General features: G+C 49.1%; 1 protein-coding gene across 1 annotated transcript; it reads left to right on the top strand.

Moving 5' to 3' along the window:
* The first annotated feature begins 19,377 nt into the window (after positions 1–19,377).
* Positions 19,378–20,477, top strand: LOC119439999 (uncharacterized). The gene has a single exon (XM_037704951.2). It carries the CDS (start codon positions 19,432–19,434, stop codon positions 20,257–20,259), a length of 828 nt encoding a protein of 275 aa, XP_037560879.1. The 5' UTR covers positions 19,378–19,431; the 3' UTR covers positions 20,260–20,477.
* The last annotated feature ends 1,852 nt before the right edge of the window (positions 20,478–22,329 follow it).

A 22,329-nucleotide genomic window follows, 5' to 3' on the forward strand; every position in this document is an offset into this window, starting at 1 on the left:
ATAGCCGCCGGATTCTTTGTATGCGATCCTCTTCGGATAATATTAATGTCTTACAGGGGAAAAAAGGCAATGCCGAAGCACAAAGGTTATATAGGGTCCCAACTAATGTTAGCCGAGTTGTTCAAAGAAAAAAAAAGACTTAAAGAACACGTTGCAAAATACAATTGTAACACCTAAGGTGTTCAGTCGTCCGTATTTTGACAACCGAACCACGTAGGTCTTATAACTGTATATTGCGCCGTGTTTTGTAAATATTTTTTTTCTTTGAACAACGTGGCTAACGTTAGTTGGGAGACACGGTATGTAGCATGCTGCTTTACCAACTGCAGTGATTGCTGTGCTGGGTAACGCCATCGGCCTGACACAGGAGGGCTAGCGTAGACATAGCATAGTGATTGCAAGTCCAATAGACTTTAAATGCGTGGGAACGATTCCGGTGGCTGACGCAAGTATTTTTTTAACGATTGGCTGTTAGATCTTTCGGGATTGCATTGGGTTGGCCGTACACGAGCTTGCCCATTTGTGTTTAGTTACCATGCCAAGTGATCAGAAAGTGAGATGATTTTCCAATTCAGGCGGGCAATCCACAGACGCCAGATGTCTTAGTCGAGTCAAAACCGACGCAGACAAAATAGTTCACAACACGCACACACACGCAAACCGCGGCTGATGATTCACGTCGATTGTTTGCGCATCCAAGAGAAAATGTCCGCACAGTGCAGTTACTGCTGCACTGAAATGCTACACAGTGGTTCCCCGGCGACCTTGTATAAACTGACTCCACATAAATTTCACGGAGAACGAGCTAAAACATCTCGAAATCGTTCCGCAGATGGTGACAGCAACACATTCAAGCAGCGACGCGACGGCTCGCACAAGCCAGAGAGGATAGAAGGGCAAACTCCACGCCACGGTCGAAGAATATTTAGGTGCTGACACTGCGCGCGAGCGAGCGTCCAGATTATGTTCGGCCGCGCGCGGGAGCACCGAGTAGCTCTGCTGCGAGCAGATAGATGGCGCCGCGGCCAGCGGTCCCAGCTTAGCGGCGCCGGCGGCTTGGCATTCCTCTGCCTCCGCTAAATTTTCGTTCATAGTGGAGTGAGTAAATCTCAAAGCGCGAAAAAAAAATCGTTATTTCACAATAAAGTGATAAGTCTACCAGGCTTCGCTAACATGAAGGTTCCTTGTGCAGGGCGTGGATGACGTGAACACGAATCAATCGGGCAGCACTCAAAGCCCACTGAAGTTACCCTCGCGCGCACAATTTGTTTTGTCCGGTCTAGCCGTTCATCCAAGCATAAAAACTGAGTGTTAGCCCACGTGCTACCCCTCGATCAGAAGAAAATAGTGACTGCACCAGAAAATGTATTTCATGCTTATCGCTGCTTCCATTCACACTCAGAAAACCGTTCAATCATCGTTGCGCGAATTCAATGTGGCCCCGATATAAATTAAGAAATGAAACGGCGCAAGCTTGCGATATGCAATGTACTAGAGCAAAGTGGCTGTTCATGGCTAGAACTTAAGATGAGAATGCACATAAGCTACTCTTTCAAATGGGAATTTAATAGGCGGGACGAAGGCAGGCGTCTATCTTGAATTAGAGCATCACTACCACAGTTTACTGATGAAAACCTGAGCAAATGCCTTTTTTATTCCAATTCCACTTAACATAGACCGTGTATATTATTCATTGGGCTTTCGTCCATTGAGGACTGAGTGGCTCTTGCAAGATCTAAAAAAAGAGGTGACTTTCTTTTTCTAACATTGCATATGAGAATGTGCTAATGTAACCGTGTTTGACAATGCATGCTACAGCCTGTCCACAAATACACTTACACCCACCACACAATAATCCCATAGACCGTTTTTTTTTTCATAGACACAATACGAAAAAACTTGTGCATGAAGCAGCTCGATAACTTTAATAGGTGATAACCATCCCAGAAGCTTGCGGTCTCATACACTCCCACAATGGAAAAATGTTGTATAAAAACATGCAAGCGTGTAATATACACCGCATGCGCATTGTAAAAAAAATTCAGTAGCCAGGATGGAACAAATTTGAAAATCAGGCACACATCTGCACAGAAAACAGCAGTATTTTACAGGGTGCACAAATATTTCAAAATATGCAAATGTCACGTAGCTGGACAGAACCATAGTAATGTTGTTGCCGTCCCTTGGAGATACTCAGTTATTTTTTATATTCTGCCTAATTCGATAATTAGTTTTATTTATTGATCAACTTCTCAATTATTATAATTAGATTAAAAGTGTCAATGAGAAAATTGTAGAGCAACATGAAAAACTTCCGATACAGCTTTCTGTTGCAATTAATACGCGCTACGTAGAAGTGTTTTTCCGAGCATGAAAGAAGCTCACGAATACACGCAAAGTGCCTCGAGCGCCCAGTCGCGCGGCAATATTGCTGTATTCGCGGGTTTCGTTCACGCTCGGAAAACACTTTTATGTATCACGTATTGAGCATCAGAAAGCTATATTGCGAGTTTTCCACTGTGCTGTACAGTTCTCTCGTTCACACTTTTTATCCAACTATAGCATTAAAAAAGTTGGTTAATCAATTAAGGAAATAATTATGTAATTAAGCGGAATAAAAAAATTATCTGAATATCTCCAAGCGTCGGCAGACAAAATTACCTTGGTTCTGTCCAGCTACATGACATTTACATATTTTCAAATCTTGGTGCATGATAGTAAACATGCAGCAAAATTTGCACAAACTATTGCGGCACACAGGAGGTTCTCTCTTCCGCAGCAGCTTTCGAGGCTTATTTGACCGTGTGAGGTTCTATGGACAGTTTGGAAATAAGGTGGGAATCCTTATAACGAGCGCTCCGCGTAATATTGCCACGTGTCTAGCGCGGCGATGACGACGACATAAGACACATCGGCACTTATGAAAAACATAGCAAGAAGAAGAAGAAGCAGTGACTAGCGCGCGGTATTTTAAAACCGTCCGTTCTTGTTACTGCCTCTGCCGACAAGTGCGTTTAGTTTGGCCCTGGAGCTTTCGACGTCGTGACAATATGCCATCGATATCGTATCCTCTGAAAAATGGCTGGTGCAGACATGGTCGGTAGGCGTTAGAGTTCGGTCTGCCCTCAGATTTGCACGGCGCCACTGCTCTAGACGACCGCTGTCGGACGGCGCTTTGAATAAAGGCACACGCTCCGCACAAGTCAAGTATCCAGAATTGCAGTTCGGAACGAAGCACTTTCTTGCCATTTCAAACACCCCTCAGAAGGCCGCTGCCACCTTCGTCGAGGGCCCGTGGCGAAAATACCCAAGCACAAGCTCATGAAATGAACGCGAACAAAATCGTGCCTTCAAAACAGCGCAACCGCACATGCAAGCAGGAAGACGAAGCAGCGGCAGCACGCGCCTTGCCGCCCAGGCTAGATGATGATGATGATTTATTGGCATCCCCTTTGAAACGGGGAAATAGTCACCTAGCCTGCTTGATTTAATCAGGTATACTACACATGTTCTTTATCTCGCATTTTTGTATACCTTTTTCAAAAATTTAGCTTGTACCGCTGCGTATGATTTTAAAAGGCTAGGACCGCATACCGCAGCGCCCTCTACGACGGCGCCGAACCAGCTGCAACCATGCCGAACATAATCTAGACGCGAGCGAGCGGCGCTTTCGCGCGCGTTGGGGGGAGAGCGTCAGCACCTCTGATGATAAGTGGTTCTTGAGGGAAAGGGAAAGGTTGGCGCTATCTTCTGCAGCCCTTGAGGGAGCACGGCTCAGCGCCAACGGGGAGGGGTAAGTGGGAGCGAAAGAAGGGATAGAGTGGAGTCGCCATGGCTGGGCGAAGCAAAACCGGCAGGCATAGGCGGCACGTATCAGGCCGAGATGGAAGGCCTGGTGTGCTGCATAGTCTGCAGGGGTGTTGTGCCAGGCCGGTCAGGCCCGGGGTGGGGTGGGAGGCCGTGAGGCCTTCCCGCTTGTAGAAATGTCCTTAGAGGCGTGCGGAGAGCCCTGACGAGTCAAGGAACTCCACGACGCCTCGAAGTGCAGAAAGGTGGTGTCGGCCGGGGAAGAGGAGATCTTCCTCCTTGCCAGAGGGGAGGCCCAGGCGGTGGAACTCCTGCAGGAGTGGGCCCCGCTGCTGGAGGTACGCCGGGCAGGCCAGCAGGAGATGTTCGATCGTCTCCGGCTCCCCGCAGGAGCTGCAGGCCGGGGACGTCGCTCGTCCCAGTCGGTAGCTGCGTGCTGCCGTCCAGCTGCAGCCGATGCGGAGCCGGAGAAGGAGCGAGGTCTCCCTGCGAGCCAGGCCTCGCTGGGGGAGTGGTCGTGGGGGGCATCCCAGTGCCACCCGTTTGTCTGGGTGGTGGGTCGCCAGGTGTCGCCGCAGCCTCAGTCCTGTGAAGTCGCCCTCCGTCACGGCCCGACTGAGGGGCACAGTGGTGTGGTGGGCGTCCTTCGCCAGGGTGTCGGCTGCCTCGTTGCCCGGGATCCCTACGTGGGCGGGGATCCAGTGCAGGGACACCGGGTGGCCTGCGTCCTGCAGCGCTGTCAGCCGGGTAGACAGCAGTGCGACTCCAAGGCTGGCGCTTTCTGGCCTCTGCAGGCCGAGGAGGGCTGCCTTGGAGTCGCAGAGGATGGCCGCTGGTACCCCAGGAAGCTCCTCGGAGAGTAGGTCGACGGCCAGGTGGAGGCCTGCCACCTCCGCTGCAGTCGAGCTGGCGTGTCTGGGCAGTCGACACTGCCTGCTCTTCTGCAGGGCTGGTGCCGTGCAGGCCGCCGTGGCAGAGCCGGTGTCCGGTACCACCGAACCGTCGACGTACACCAGGAGGTGGTCTCCGAGGGTCTCGTCCAGGAGGCAGGCGGCCGTCTGCTGCAGGGCGCAAGCGGGCGAGCGCCTCTTCGAAATCCCGGGCAGCTCCGTGGCGATGGGGACAGGAGGCCTCTGAGGTGGGGGCAGCTGTACCGCATTCGGCGGTGGGTTGCCAACCACCTCCTCGTAGAGGCGGCACAGCTGACCCATCCTTGAGGAAGGCCGGGACTGGAGGCGACGCAGAAGGCCTCTGCCATCAGGAGCATGGTGGAGGCGGTCGACGTGCCTCAGCCCCTGCTGCAGGAAGAGGAGCGACAGGGGCCATGCTCCAGCCTCCGCAAGGGGTAGCGGCAATCTGGGAGCTCCGGGGGACGCCCAGGCAGAGTCGGATGGCCGCCCGGTGCTGCAGCTCCAACTTTTCGAGGCGGCGTGGCGGCAGCGCCACCAGCGGGAGGGCGTACCGCAGGCGTGATGTGGCCGCCGCCTCGTAGAGCCGCAGGGCCCACTTCACCGAGCAGCCCTCTCCATGGGCAAGGAGCTGCGACACGGCCTTGCGGACCCTGATGGTCTGGGTCTGCATGGCCCCGACTGCCGGTAGCCAGGTTAGCCGGTGGTCGATGCGCAGCCCAAGGTACGACACAGTCGTACTCCATGGGATGCGCACGCCTTCCAGCTGCAGCCGGGGAGCTGAGCGCCGTGCCGCTGCTCTCGGGTGGACGAGGAGGGCCACCGTCTTCCCCGTCGAAACCGAGAGTCCGATGCTTCCCAGGTAGGCGGCCGTGGTGTCCAGGGCTCTCTGGAGGGCCAGGCACACGTGGCGGCTTGACTGCGGCGGTCCCCGCACCCACAGGGCGATGTCATCCGCGTAGATAGAGCACTCCACCTTGTAGCGAGGGTCGGTCGGCAGTGCAGCAGGCAACCGGGCCCAGGGCGAGGTTGAAGAGAAACGGGCTCACCACTGACCCTCGTCAGCACCTCTCTTATTCTTACACCGTGCTCCACGACCTTTCCTCCTCGCCCGTTGAACATGTCTATACTCGTGGACAATTTTTATTGCAATAGTAATTACATGGACACTCCAGGCGCACTTCTGCCGTCGCCGTGATGTTCAGTTTCAAGTACAAAAGCGATAATCTCGTCGTCGCGCGCCGGATGCCAAGTAGTCCGGCATAGCTTGAAAGAGCTCTTGCTTTATTGGAGAAGATACTAATTCATTTTAGCTTCTACGTGCGATGGCTTCCCATTTGCCCAAATAGAGAAAAGATTAAAAAAAATAACTCGACTTTAGCACTCAGTGGTTTATTTTCTTTGATTTTGATGTTGTAAATAAGATGTTGGATGTAGGTTTTGTTTTCCCCATCTTAAGCTAGAATGCGGGACCTTTTTGAGGAGTGCGCTTTTATACTCATGCGCGCTGTGGCTTCATAGCATTTCCTTCATTTGCACACCAAACTGTCCGCGAGTATATAACACTTTCCAGGCTTCTTGGTAGTCAATCTCCAGGCCCAGGTGATAGCAGGAGTGAGGGCTGCCATAGTGGGGAACCTCCGTAGGCAAACATGAGCCACCCAGATAAAGATTGCGCGAAAGTAAGCAGACACATGTGTGTGTAAGTTCACGCGGGTCCCTTCAGAGAGTGGACTTTTGGGCTAGGGAGAGAGCTCGGGGGTCAAAAAGGCGCGAGGTTGACGGTGTCTCTGATAAAAACACAAGCATCGAAACAAATGTGCCAAGTCCACGGAACTGTTAACATTTTTTTATTGCGATAACAATTGTAGCGATACTCCAGACAAATTTTCGGCGTAGCCGCGATGTTCCGTATAAAGTGCAAATGAGATAAGGCGTGATCGCAACACGCGCACCGCATGCTGTGGGTGCGAGCGTAAGCGTGCGACGATGTTCCGAGAAGAATGGTGGCTATAGGCGTGCCCTCTCGCCGCACGCCCAACGTTGGAGGTCACGTGATCAAGCACGCATTGGGAGGAGGGCGTGCTTGATAACGTGAAGTCATCACACACAAAAGGTTGCAGAAAAGCAGACAGGAAGGCGCTTTTGTTCTGTCCACTTTGCTTTCGCCGGTCGCCTTCAAGTTCTTTTGAACATGAACTTTAACCAAATAGCCGAACTTGCCACCTTCTTGGGGTAGGTGAGCGCGCGTCGCTTACTATAGCACGGCCGTGGTTGACAACCCTGGCTGAGCGCATACGCGGCCCGCGTGCCCTACCTCGGAGGTAAATAATCTGCGGCATGTGTAAACCCTGGGCGAGCAGAGATTGCTAGTGGCTTCATGTGTGCTGTCTTCCCGCGCGCCTAGTGTTGAAGGTCGCGTAATCTTAAGCGTGTTGAAGCGAGACGAAGCACGAGCGGAATCCACTCCCCTGTGACTGTGCTCTTCACCCGCCAGCGTTGTGGCAGCGAGTGTTCGCGGTCATCGAGCAAGATTTGCGCATGTTTGCCTTTGAGCGCCGTGACAGCATGCTTGTTATTTTATTATGTTATTCTTATTAAGTGAATGTCTACTGCACTTTTACTGCTGATAAAAATAGGATCCTTACTTCGTGTAGTTGTTCAAGACATTTCTTTCGAAATGCTTCGCCTTTCGAGCGAAAATGTGACTGTTCTTTTTTATTTTGCGCCTGAGTTCCTGAAACGGTTTTCTAACGATACGCGGAGGCAACATGGAGCGAAGCAGCGTGGTCTCCTCTCTCTCCTACCTTCACTTTCTCTCTCTTTCTTCCTCTCTCTATCTCTTTCTTTCTCTGACCGTCGTGGTAATTTTCCTTCCTTCTCTCTCTCTCTTTCTATCTTTCTTTTTCTCTCTCTATCTCTCTTTCTTTCTCTGTTTCTCTTTTTTGTCCCTGGTATGTGCCATTGAGGTTGGACCCTTTTTGCACTAACGCCATGATCGGTCCACTTTTCAGCGTGACACCGCCACCGCCGCCGACACTTGTGAGCCTATAAAGCTTCGCTTAAGGTGGTGGTCCCACTCCGGCGGCACGAGCACCCCGTTTTCAGTACTCTTGGAGCAACTGTGGCGGCTCTTCTACTTAGGATATAAAGTTGTGGTGTTTAGCATGAAAAGCTTAATTCTTGTAGATTCCAACTATATATAATAATAAGGAAATGTATTAATGTGATTTAGAAATAAATGTTCAAGAACAAGCATGAGATACATGGCTTTTGCGAACTGTGTCTCACTTGTGACCATATTTGGAAGAAACTACCGCACTTACTGCATTGCGGCTTGCTCTGCAGCTTTAGGACATATTTTTCAAGTTCCTAGACGTAGCAAAATAATTCTGAATTTTTACCTTTTGGGTAATCTGCTTTTGAAAATTCCCAAATATCGCAATATTCTGTTGTAAACAGCCCGGCAACTACATGCTCAAGGAAGCTAAATTTTGGATAAAGTAGAGTTCAAGGAATTTCCATTTAGGACGCAAAATTTCATTCACGTAACTTTATTAGTTCTCCTAGTAATGCGGCCGAAATTCAGCAATATTTAGAATTCTGGTTTTATTTTTTTCCATTTTTGCGGGAAGGTACTAAAGCTACGAAGCTGCGGTTGAAAACTAATAAAGGAACATGAATGAAATTTTACGTCCTAAATGGAAATTCCTTGAACTCTACTTTTTCTAAAATTTAGCTTCCTTGAGCATGCAGTTGCCGGGCTGTTTACAACAGAATATTGCGATATTTGGGAATTTTCAAAAGCAGATTACCCAAAAGGTAAAAATTCAGAATTATTTTGCTACGTCTAGGAACTTGAAAAATATGTCCTAAAGCTGCAGAGCAAGCCGCAATGCAGTAAGTGCGGTAGTTTCTTCCAAATATGGTCACAAGTGAGACACAGTTCGCAAAACCATGTATATCATGCTTGTTCTTGAACATTTATTTCTAAATCACATTAATACATTTCCTTATTATTATATATAGTTGGAATCTACAAGAATTAAGCTTTTTATGGTATATACCACAACTTTATATCCTGAGTAGAAGAGCCGCCACGGTTACTCCAAAAGTACTGAAAACGAGGGGCTCGTGCCGCCGGAGTGGGACCACCACCTTAATATCAGTGAAACGCCTGTCAAAGCCCCATACAGCTGGGGTAGGTATCCCACGCAACAAACGTCCGGCCGGCGCGTGCAGCCGCTCATTCCGGTGAAGGCGACGGTGGCGTCACAAATTTTTCAATAAAAAAAAGCCGGCAGATCCCACGCCCTGTGGGAATCGATGTTATGCGAAGCAGTGTACGGGGAGCCTACCATGTTAACTAAGCGACCATCAGCACACCAAGACGTGGGCGGCAGTTTCATGACCTGCATGACACGCATGTCATGACATTTATGGCACCAGTCCTCAGGAGTCCCTTTAGCTATGCTTAAGAGACCTTAAGGCGAAAAGCTTTAGTCATGCTCATGAGTCTGACTTCAACCATTAAACTTTAGCCTTTTCCAAAAACCGTTCCATTGGTTTTTTACTGGTAATCTTCTTTCACCGAGTAATACTCGAGTATACTAGTCTATGTACTAATTTACTTATCAATAAAAATGAATTGAATTGAATTGTCAATTTTGCTGAGTCATGGTCATGACTATGACTTTTACCATCATCCTTTAGTGTTTCCTTCACTTAGTACCCATATCAGAACCCATTTCAGTGGTTTTAGAGTGTTAATGTTTTTTTTTTCACTGAGTCATTGTAATTTTTGCAATGCAAGAAGATGCTGAGGTTCCTGATTACAAGGACCACCTCCTCACGTACAACGAGCTAACCAAGCACTTCTACCTACAACGCAGGGTCTTCCCCCCTCCGCATAGTAAACTAAATAGAGCTCAAGCCATTACGCTAAGGCTCTTACAAACAAGAACTTATCCGAACCCTTTATTAATCAACAAGATCTATCCGGAGATATCTACTAATACAACATGCGATAAATGTAACGACACCATTGATCTAAGTCATATGCTCTGGCGTTGCTCCGCGTTACGCAGCGACAAGGACAACACCAAAGAGCGGTGGGACGCAGCTCTACGCAGTCTCACATTAGATGAACAGCTATGGGCAGTCCAACGGGCCCGCGAAGCGGCCGATAGGCTAGGCCTTTCGGTCCCAACGTGGGAGCGGCCGGCTTCGGGCTAGGAATCTAGCGCGACCCAATGGACCAAAATAAAGTTTTTCCATCCATCCATCCATCCATTGTAATTTTTGCTGCGTCATGCTCATGACTATGACTTCTACCATCATCCTTTAGTTTTTCCTTCACTTTGTACCCATGTTCGAACCCATTCTAGTTACATATAAAGTTAACGAAACGACCATGACAGCGTCAAGAAGCAGGCGGCTGTTTCATGACCTACTTCTTCTTTCTGAGGTTTTACGTGCCAAAACCAGTTCTGATTATGAGGCATCGTCGCGGCGATGCCCTCTCCGTTCACGCAACACCTTGCGCGCTACTGGGGCAGCAGGTATGAGCAGCTGTTCTATTTCGCCCTCTATGCTTCGTCGAGGCACGCTCGTGACGTGGTGTCGCAGCCAATGAGAATTTAGGCGCCCTTTCGCTGCTACATAAGCCTGTGATGGCGAAGCAACTGCAGCACACCTTCGGTGCTACCGCGCGTACTTTTTAAATAGAAGGCCTGCCCTCTGCACCACTCTGATTTAGCTAAGCGGAACATTGTAAGCCGGCGAGGGCTAAAGTTGATACTGGTGTAGAAGTTTCAGTCTTTCCGCCTAATTTTCCTGGGCTGCCGTCTCTCCGTATGGCCACACGTGCAGTTTTCGCCACTCTGGGCAATCAGCATATAAATACTAAAGGCTGCTTTCAAGCTGACATTACCTGTTTGAAGAAGGACTGCGTTTGCAGGGTTGTAGTGATAGACACGAACCTCTCTGGATGCTGCCCGTCTAACATTGTAAACGCATGTTTTGCTGATGGCGTACATGACACACGTGCCTTTCATAGTGTTATGACATCTTGCGGACGTGATATTGTACTTGTAGTCCAATTTCAATTCACACCATGTTTCATGGGGATTGAGGACAGTTTTGTGCTCCGCGCGGTCGTGGAACTGGTCATTGGACGAGAAGAGAGTAGGAGAAAGGGAAAGAAAATATAGTTAAGTTAACTAGAGAATATCTCCGGTTGGCTACCCTGTACCGGGGGAGGGGGCGAGGGATACTACAAACTTACATGTGTATATTCCGGATCTATGGCATGCGTGCGGGCCTGAGCTTACTCTGCATGAGATCGTATATTCTTCGGCCCTGGTCTCTCTGTATCATGTTCTTCAACTTTTTTTTTTGGGGGGGGGGGGGGGATAAGCTACTAATAATAACCAACTTCCACTATTTTTGTAAGTGGCACGTCTTGTGACATCTATAGGTGATCAGGTGCGAACATTCTATAATTACTATTTTTTTAAATACTTACGTAATGTTCCTTCGTACTTGTCCGATGCGTGCACTCAGCAAAAAGACACGGTTATCTGTCGCGCTTTAGAAAGTTCTCACACAAAATCTGAATTTGAGGTTTGACATGAAGAATGCGGTCGTTGTTACAAAACGAGAAAAGCTGCCTGGAAAAATCTAATACATAATCGATGTTCCGGAAGTTGAAGGAATTAATAATTTTTCTAGCCTTTTTCAAACATGTAGTTTCCAGAGCAAAAGACGAATAAGACTGCAAGCACTTTCATTTACTGTCAAAAAAAATAAAGTAAGCGTGAATTCTTGAGTTTTCTTTGTAGTGGGAAAGTACTTCGGCGAGCAACTTGTATTGATTCTCAAATTTAAGTATTGATGAAATGAACGAGTCATTAGAATAAATTATCAAGGGTTGGAAATTAGATTTTCTTGTGTCTTGTCAATTTTCTCTACATCATGAAGCCTATCGGATCATATTATAGATATTATTATGTTACAGTTAGCTGAAGTAGTGGAAAGACTACCAAATTCAGCTTCCGGCTCAGATGATGTAACCTCAACTATGACAAACATTTTAGTTAAGGAAGCTCCTGATTACATTTTAGATGTGATAAATCAATCAATAAATTTTGTTTATGTGTAAAATTTCTAAAATCATTCCAATTCTTAAAAATTGTGGGGAAGGGTCACAATAGATAAAGTTAGACCGATTGTTCTAATCTCAAGCTTGTTGAAATTAATTAAAATAATTTCGTATGTCCGCTTAGCCCCTGCCAAATCGGATACAGATCATCATGTTCTTTTCTGCCATGCTCACGTGCATTAAAGCAAGCATGGCTCCAGATTCAGGTTTCTGATCTCCACTTCAAGGTGGCTCGGAGTAGGGTCAGGGAATTCACGTTCGTCGATTGGGACCATTTTCGCAAGATTCGGGAAGAACCCGGGAGAGCCAGGGAAACCACCAGCCTCGAAGAATGGTGTGAATGCATCCGCAACGACGCTTCCGCGGCCACCAAGAAAGTGGAAACTGATCTCGACGTCGAGCGAATGGACAGCAGACTCGCCCATCTCATCGAGGCCAAAAACGCCCTGCTCCGTCGATGGAAGGGTCAAAGGCTAAATCGCAGACTCCGAAAGAAAATCTCGGAGCTCAACAAGGTCATCGATGACCACTGTAAAGCGCTATGCCAGCAGCAGTGGGACGAGCTCTGCGAATCTATTGACGGACAGATGCGCAATGGAAAGTGCTGGGGTATGCTGAAGCACCTTCTCGACGAAAGCGGCTCCAAGTCAAATCAGAAGCATACGTTGGCCCGGGCCCTTCACGAAGCCACCAGGTCTCACACGGTCGATGTACTCGTCTCCAAGCTCATTCAGAAGTACCTGCCCATCCGGCGCGACGGCGATCCGGCGACCCAACTCCCTGACTACCGAGGCCCTCCTCGCCCCGAGCTGGACGAAGACTTCTCCGTTGCCGAGGTCAGACATGCCATCTTCGCGCTCAACCGCAAGTCTGCGCCGGGTCCGGACGGAGTCACCAACAGAATGTTGAGAAACCTCGACGACCCGTCGATTGTCTTTCTCGCCGAAAAGATCAACGAGTCCTGGAAGAGCGGCGTGGTTCCTGCAGAATGGAAGTCGGCCTGCACGGTGCTCATTCCCAAGCCCGGCAAGGCCCCGAACATCGAGAACCTGAGGCCGATTTCTCTAACCTCCTGCGTCGGCAAGGTCATGGAGCGCGTCGTCCTCAACAGACTCAACGGGTACCTCGAAGACAACGACGTTTACACGTACAACATGATCGGGTTCCGCGCCGGACTCTCGACGCAGGATGCAATGAATCGCCTGACCACCACAGAGGCAGGTAAACGCATCCTCGAAGAGCTGGGTTACCCTCCTGTGGTATCTTCGACGGTCAGTACCCCGATCCCTAGGTGCATTCGAGACAAGTTCGAAGTGGCCCCCGTGCCTCGAAACGTCCATCCCGTCCACAACGAGGGCAGACGCAAGGCGAGAGCAGTAGCAATTCTGAAACAGATCTATCAACAAGGCATCAGAGCACGCTTCGTCGACGCCGCGGAGTACAGCGGTGGAAAGACCTTTGCCGTCGTCGTGGTCGACTCCAGCGGCAAGCTTTCCAATAGCGCTTCAATTCGCACTTCAGACCCTGAAGTCGCCGAGCAAGCCGCCATCGCCCTCGCCCTGCTAGACGGTCGTGGGTCTGAGATCTACAGCGATTCCAAAACGGCAGTTAGGGCTTTTCAGAAGGGTCGCATCGCCGAGCAGGCTGCTCGTCTTCTTAGCGTCTCCAATCCGGATGCTCTCACGCATCATTCGATTCACTGGTTTCCCGCTCACGTAGGGTCGGTCGAGGGTGCTCCCCCGAACCTCAATGAGTCTGCTCATGAGGCTGCGCGCGACCTCACCGACCGCGCTTCTTCTGTAAGGAGAGCCGACACCCCTCCCCCCTACGGCCACAGGGATGCTCCCGCTACTCACAACGAGGTGACAAAATTTTTTTACATGTCCAGAAGGGTCTTTCCACCCCCTCATCCCAAATTGAATAGGGCGCAAACTGTTTCGCTTAGACTTTTACAGACCGGCACATATCCGTGTCTGGCCGTTCTGCACGAAGTTTACCCTGACGTATATCGCGACGACGCCTGCCCATCCTGTGGGCAGGCCTCCACTCTAGCACACATGCTCTGGGAGTGCGGGTCGAGATACCCCAAGTTCAGCAAGGATGAGTAGGACTCGCTTCTGCGTAGCCCCGCTCTAGACAAGCAAATCCTGGCTGTCCGGCGTGCCCGCGACCGGGCCGGTGGGCTAGACCTGCCGGTCCCGACGTGGGACTAGCCGGGTGCGCGACGAGTTCGCGTCCTCGCCGGACCTGTAATAAAAGTTATTTCACTCACTCACTCATTCACTCGTGACACTCGACATTTTCAAAGCGATTGTGTAGAGCACGTAATGCTGTTGGGCGGAGTAGGAAATCTCCAGTTTCCAAATCATCTGGTAACCTATAGTTATATGAATTTTCAAATACAAGTGAATTATACTGTTGTCTAAGATGCTTCTCTTTGGGTATACCCAGGCGGCAACCATGCGGTGTTCCTCAAGGCGCGATCATTAATTATAATTCTGTAGTTAGGCAGAATGCAAAAAATAACCTAGGAAGTCCAAACGACGGCAAACAACGTAATTGTCTTGGTTCCGTCCAGCTACGTGGCATTTGCATATTTTATTGCGATAGCAATTATATAGACATTCCAAGCGCATTTCTGTGGTCGCCGTCGTCGTCGCCGTTGCCGTGAGGTTCCGTATAAAGTCCAACGGCGATAAAATCGTCGCCGGGCGCCGTGTGCTGTATGTGCAAATGAAAGCGCGCGTCCCTCGCGCGCTTTCACGGAGAGCGAACGCACGGCGGAGAGCAAACGCGACGTCTTCCGTCGTGCGAAAGGCCGTGGTAGAATGGGAGGGAGGGAGGGAGGGGAGGCGACGTTTAGCTGCGGCACTAAATGCGCATCTTGCGACCGGGCGCAAGGGGAACTGGCGACTCAATCTCCCACGTGAAATGAAGAAAGTGGGAAGGCAGCGCGGGAGGGAGGGGGCGCGACTTCTACTGTGCCAGCAACTGCACACTTGTACTTTGCGCGGCTGAGGGCTGTCGCGTTCACCGTATCTTGAAAGCGATCTCCACAGGGCATACCTTTGTATGCGTTGTGTTTTCACCGCGCAGTTTCCGTTGAAACGATAGACCGTACGAATCTTCGGCCGCTGCTGCTGTCACGCTTGCTCACGCCAGCGTTTTGACAGTGGTTGTCTGCGGTCATCGAGTGTGATCTATTCATGTTTGCTTGTGCGCGCGGACACCATGCTTGTTCATTCAGTTGGTAAGCGAATGTGCCCAAGTTTATACAGCCGATAAAACTACTATCTTTACTCTCTATAGCTCTTTAGTAGTAAATTTGCTATCGCAATTGATTCTTCGCCCTTCGGGCAAAACTGCGACTTTTTAAAATCTTCGTGCATCATAGTTTAGACACTCAGTATATATAGTCTCATGAAGTCATGTCTACGAGAAACAAGCTAATTCTCCTAGCTCGCACAATAACACGTTTTTTGTTGGGACCAACAAGATATTACATTGTGGTGTCCAGTGAAAAATTCATTACCTACGTTTCTAAAGCTACTAGTTGCTTGTACTTTGTTCGATAATGTAAAACAATGTATGCGCTGCTGCAGGCAAAAGGACAGTCACGGACAACATGTTTTTGGTGACGGTGCCACAAAGCCCTATTTTCCAATTTATTCATTTCATGGTGCTCGCATTAACCTACCTTTCCAAGTGTGTGTGCATGCGAACGTGTGTTTTAAAGCGGAGCTTTATATGTCCAGGCGAAATCGTATATGGCTAGGCCACGGTGTAAGAGGTAACTTACAGCTACTTCTTACACCATGGGCTAGGCAAAATCGCCTGTGTACAGAAAACTATCATCATCAGCATTGCCTCGACTGTTGTCTTCTTCCGCAGCTGGCTTGTTGGCGCCCCTCGGGTTGCGCTCATGCTCGTGCTCGGCACGCGCTCGTGCCACTGCTCCCGCGTTCGTCGTTGTAGTCTTCTTCCACAGCTGATTGCGTTGCCGCTCATCATTCCAGCGTAGAATTTCACTTCTCTTCTGTCGCCGTAATGGGGAGGCCGCGTTTACGGGAGTATGAGCCATTGCTTAAGGGGGGTATGAGCCATTACCTTTGTCACAGACCCCGTGAACGAGGCACAGACGCCGGACCAAAGTACAAAGCCGACTTATCAGCTTCCGAAAATAATCCCACGAAAGCAAGGACAATTCATAATGGGCCCTCTTGTGCGCCAACGAACGCCGGTTGCTGTCCAAAGACCGAATCAGAGCCCTGAGTTGTCAAAACACAACAAAATGTATTATTCACACAAGGCAGTCACACACACACTTGCACACTTGGGCTATGCACAACACAATGCAAATCAGATGGGTATTCACAAAGCACAGGAAAATAATTAACGGCAAGCACTAAGAGTCCAACACGTACAGTACAAAATGAAAAGGAACACTAAGTGTCCAATCGTATTCACCCGGGTTGGTCTTCGAGTCAGACGATCTCGGCATAGCTCGGGGCAAATCTCGAAGAAGGCACTTCTTCCGGAAATGCAGACGCTCGATTAACTCGTCGACTAGCTTGCCGGGGAATCCCCTTCTTCCGCAGACGCTCGGTCTTCACGTTACATCACTTCACCGGTGCGGACTGGATCCATTCTGATTCTTGCACGGCGGTTATATAGCCGTCACAAGCGTTCTCGAACCTTCCTATGAGAGTCGTGCTCCCGTAGCATGGCCAAAGCCTGGGAATTTTCTAGTCTTTTCTCGCACCTTCGACCGCCGCCGTCGGAGCGTCGTCGAGGGGGGTGATGACTCATCCCGTTGGCGCACGCTCACGCTGTAGCAATCTTTCTCGACTCGCCAGGTGAGAAGGTGTCTCGGCGCGCCTAAGGTCACCTTAGGCGCGCCCGTCTGCTCTTTCCCTCTCTCCGGTTACCGTCGCTTCGGCGACGTTTTAGACGTCTAGACTAAGGTCCTTAGTCTAGACTCCGTTTGTGGCGTCGGCTGTTTGAGGCATATGCGCTCTCCCCCTCGGTTGAAGTTGCCATGGGGCCGGCGTGTTCTTTCGCTGGCTTGCGTGACGCGCGGCACGCGCTTTGATTAAGCGCTCTTTTGTGACAACCTTATGTGACGGAAAGATTTAATTTTGAAGCGATTTAATTTCGAAGAATCGGCAGCGGCAATGCAGGGCGAATGCTGCTAACCACGCCACCGAGCAAACTCGAGACATCAAATGCAAGCGACAACGGCGTACTGCGGGTATACCGTCAGTGACGTTATTCTCTCCGTCGCAGCCAAACGTGTGTTTAATCTCATAATTGAGAAATACTTTAATGAACCCTCGGCATTAACCCAGTGTTAAACACCGGAGCCGCACGTCTCAGCTTCGCTGGTTAACCATCTTCACGCAGTGATAGGGCTGCCTATTTTTTTTTTTTTTTGGCAGACCGCATACTACTCAAGTAATTTAGGGGAGGGGGGGGGGGGGCACTTGGCCGGTCTGCCACCTGCTGGATACGCCACTACCAAGAAGCCAACTTGCCTTCAGTTTTGAACAGATTTGGTTTACTTACGGTACAAACATTCTTGAATACTGTATAAAGCTGTTGAAGACAATTGGAAACCATATTGATTTCTCAGACTGCGGTATTATTAAGGGTATACAGCTGAGCTGGTCTTTGTACAAACTATGATTATTCCCTTAAATGCACGCGTCTGAGATATACCACCTATCTGTGAGGCGCGAGACCTCCTACAGACCATCAGTGACGACTTTTACCCGAACAAGACAAAATATATCTCGTATAATATATTAAATGGAATGTTACAAGATCATTTATTGAGTCTATCAATAAATGCTGTTGCTGCGACAGACGCCTCAAAGTGCGAAGAAAAGTCGCGTATAGGCATTTTCTCTTCTGTTCTTGATTGGGTTAAGGATTAAGGACTTCTTACCTGTATTTCTGACTCAATTTCCAGCGGTGATACTCGCCATACCAAAATGGCGTTCATCAATATCGATTGTCATAATAACGGATTCTTCATCACGTTCATCGCTCACTGCAAATAATGGAAGTCACCTTTTACATACATTTTATTTTGTAGTACCTGGTCACAAACTTAACTGAATTCGTGTGGATGTCGGTGCATACAGGCTTACTTATTAACGAAATGAATGACAGCTTGAAGAGAGTGGCTCTCGGTGGCGTTATTCTATCAGTACTTACGGCTACAACATAAGTAACTACGGCCAGATTCAAGAGCCGTGCAGTTATTCACGACTTTTTGAACCCAGCTTTAAGTAATTTCGCAGAGTATCGACACCCCCTATTTACTTTGCACAAAAATTCGTTTCGCACCATAAAAACTGAATTTTTACCCGATTACGTTGTCAGTTACCTGCCTTAAACTTTTATTGTCACATGTCTGGTCTGGCGCCTTCCCATTTGTGCCTAATGCTTGCTTGCTTGCTTGCTTCCTATGCCATGGCGCATATATCCACCACGAGGGATTGGCCAAGAAGCCGGCGGTTAAACAGGTGGGTTGAAATTATGCCATGAAACTAACTGATGTTAGAGCCGTATTTTATTTTATCTTATAGGAAATTGGTGTGCTTTTTGGAAGGAGATCAAGGTAAAGGCAATACATTTCAATCAGTTTAATTGCAATTTTCGAAATTAATAAATAATGAATCAGTAAATTAACGTAAATTGAAATTTTCTAAAGTAATAATAAACAATATATCCGAAAGTTAACTTGGCATTCTCCTTGTATCACCGAGGAACTCACATACGGCCCTGCATATGTTCCTGTGGCTAAAACCCAGTGTATATGCCCCGAAAGATACAACATTTTCAGCGTTTATAGCGATGCCTAATTTTCGGAACGAAATTTAGAAGTATTTCTTTCTCTTGATTGCGAATCGGCGGCAGTTTAAGAAATAATGATCAATGGTTTCAGGTTCATTGCAGAAATGACATAATCTGTGGAGCAGATGAAAGGATTGACCACTTCTTTTTTATTGTGACGCCGTTCTATATATTTAAGGAAAAACATTTCAGAATCACAGTTTAGACAATTAAGTACATTAACTTTCATTCAGGACATGCTTTCTCCGTGAGCCTCCACTCTCTCCCTTTTCGCCCCTATATCTCCTTTCCACAGTGCCGGGTAGCAAACATCCCTGCCTTTCCTCTCTTCTCTTTCTCTCTATCCCCTCTTGGACACCTCAGGAATTTTAGTTGGTTCAGGGTGTTTTTCTTGGTAAGTTCTCAATGCGTTATTTTTATTCATTATTTTCCGGAAATTTCTATTGAATAGTTTAACTTATTTCCCAATACCATCCGATTCCCGGCCAGTCCCCAGCAGTGGGTATGCGCCATCAGTGAAGGAAAACGAAGCGAAACGAAACGAAGAAAAAGAAGAGATCTACAAGAGTGGCACGGGCTGCGAGATTCTATCTTATAGGTCAAAGGAAGAAGATTCTGTGCTCCTGCTTTTGTCGACGTATTGCGTATGTTTTGTGTGCACGAGTGTTTCAGCAGTGCCCAACTTGGCGGAGGATGGCTACCTACAGGACAAGGCGCGATCCAATGGTCACCTGCCCCTTCAACCCAGCACACCAGGTGAAAAGCGGCCGATACCAGATCCACATCACCAAGTGTAAGAAATCTCATCCTGGCATAGATATCAACCGCTGCCCCTTCTCCGCGGACCATGTGGTCGAGCCGAGCAAGCTCATGCACCATGTCTACAGTTGCCCACTGAATCCTACCGTGGAGCGCTTCCGAACCAAATCTGATCAGGACGTGCCAGTCACGGAGCCTGTGGTGGCAGACAGCAGCGGCGATGCTGCACTGGTCATCGAACCTGAGGAAAACTGGGACGAAGAGGCTAATGAACCCTCGACGGTGGAGCCAAAACTTCAGAAGCCAGCTGTCCCTCCGATTTTCACCGACGTTCAGTCTATGGCTCCGGCGCAGAGGAGGAAGTTCTACGCGTCGTTGCGCCAGAAGGCAACGCAGCCTCCAACCGGTGATGCAGAGGCCTCAACGGCGAATCCTGAAAACGCTGTACAGGAGCCAAAGGCGGGCACAAAAAGTGACGAAGCAGTTGCGTGCATGCCTGTGCAGGCCACCGCTGAACCGCAGGTTCCTCAGTGCCAGGCTCCACCGATGTGCGTCATGCTGCAAGACGATGTGATCGTGTGCCAAACTGATTGGAGCGACGACGAGGATGGTCAACGCCAGGTTTATTACATGGGCGCAGGACGAGGGCACCCGGGCCACATGATGGACACTGACCAGGAGGAGTACGACGATGAAGTGGAGAGGCAAGTGCAGGCACGGATGAAGCTGTTGGGCATGGGGCGTGGTCGAAGGATCAACTAAGGCTTTAGCTACACGATATTTGGCAGCGCTCGTCCAAAGTTCCAGCGAGAGGCTCAGCCTGCCCGCCTCAGCAGTGGTGGGATACCTGCTGGTTGTACAGCACCGGGCAAATCACCAGACAACAGATGATGACTCTGCTTCTGTAGAGTTGAAACAGTGCATGCTTGGGTGTCACTTTTTTTTTTGCGTGCCGTGCAGGACGCGTCCGACATGTTATGACACATACTGTGCTTCTGGAAACTATTTGCTTTTTTTTTCAGTGTCTTTTGAGTATAACTAGGCTGGAGATTTCTTCTTTGATATTTGTTCACCTTGGCTAATTAAAGAGCGTGCTTACACGGCAAAAAAAATGGTACTTCTTTTTATATATTTTTTACATCAGTGCTGACGCGATCGCTTCTGCCTCCAGCGTAGTTCTTCTCTCTCTTCAAAGGAACCGAGCGTCTTCTGGTTCTGGGCATCCGCATTATTCACAACAACGCCGCCCGAGGAGGTGTTCCTCACGTTGAAGAGAGCTCTAATGTATTGAGAAGCTGTATTGGTGTTCGAAATTACGATCCATCCCGCAGCTTAACCACGCAGTCCGTTCAAAGTTTATGTCCTTCTGGCGCACTTCCGCATTTGACAAGGATACTTGTCGTCGTGGACGAGGACCAGGGGGGACTTGCGACAACAGTTATTGACGAAAATAATCAATTTTATTACAGTATTACAGTGTTATATCGAATCTTTCTCTGCGTCTTCCTTCGATTTTCTCCCTGCTGCTGCTCATTATTGTGGCTGCTGATTACTAGAAAGTTTTAGCAGAGCGCCGCTTATGCTCCGCTCCGCTCAGATTTCACGCTCTGAGATACAGCAGGGAACAGCGTAGATTTAGAATTTGATAAGCGTGTTTTGCAGAGACACGAGCGACGCGCTATCAACTCGGCTGCAAAACGACGAAGAGGCCAAGTAGACACGCTGTCACGCTCCGCTCAGTCGGCCTTGTAGCGGAGCGAAGTATGTGGTCTTCGTTCCGCGGCCGGTATGAGCGTTGCACGCAAGCGCGCTAGCGTTCCAGCTAAGCGGTTGTGTGGCATTTGCTAGCATATGCCGGTCTGAGCGAGCGGACAGCAAGCGCTCAGCTAAAACACTCTACTGCTGAAAATGTTCGGTCCGGATCTCGTGCGCTGCTTCTTCGTAATGTTCTTTGTCTACTTCTGACAGCTTCTGCTGACTGGTGCTGGCTGTTGTCTTGCCGATTAGCTCTTACCGAATGCGTGGGTCATACTTAAAGTAATGCCGCGAACAGGCCGTCGTCGTCGTATACTACTGTCATACGTGTTGGCTCCTGGCCACAGTCTTTGACGATTGACCATTACCGGACATAGTGCCAACAAACACTCGTGAAAGTGCAAACTAAGGCAGCCCCATTGGCTGGTACCAGGGACATTTTAAAGGAACAAAGGGTATTGTGCGATTTAAGGCAGCCAACGCAGTGCAAACCGTACGCAGTGCGAACACCGGATGTAGTGTGAATAAGGGCGGTCAATTGGACAGTACTGGATATAATGCAAACAAGCACCAGATATCGCATGAATTAGGGCGGCTCGCAGCAGCAAGTGATGCACGTGAGCGCGGGCGTGAGCTCTAACACCACCACGCAGTCGATGTCATGCCGTCGTCGACCGTCAGTCCGTCGCCGCCATTTCATCGCCTTTATGCCGTTGCGATTCCTTCGGTGTCGTGTAATCGTCATCCTTTCGCCGTTTCCTTTATGTAGCTTCCACTGCGCTGTCATATTGTCATCATCACGCCGAGTCTTCGAGTCGTCGTCGTCATTCGGTCGTCACCATTCCATGGTCGTCATCGCGACTATGGAATCGACCATCATCGTCGTCTTACATCACCGTCACTCCAGCATCACCATCACTCGCCATTGCCTTGTCATCACTTCGTCGTCGCGTCATCCTTATTCATAATCTCCATGCCACCGCTATCGTACCATGGTTCTTATTCCTTCGTCATCATGCGTGTCATGTTCGTGATCGAGCCCAACATGTTCAAGTTGGGCTGGAAGTGAGGCGGTTC

Source organism: Dermacentor silvarum, chromosome 2 (genome assembly GCF_013339745.2).
Source record: "Dermacentor silvarum isolate Dsil-2018 chromosome 2, BIME_Dsil_1.4, whole genome shotgun sequence".
Classification (NCBI taxonomy): Eukaryota; Metazoa; Arthropoda; class Arachnida; order Ixodida; family Ixodidae; genus Dermacentor; species Dermacentor silvarum.

Bases quoted from the DNA above. Each gene is read 5' to 3' on its own strand.
- LOC119439999 (XM_037704951.2), top strand. From the start codon at position 19,432: ATGGCTACCTACAGGACAAGGCGCGATCCAATGGTCACCTGCCCCTTC.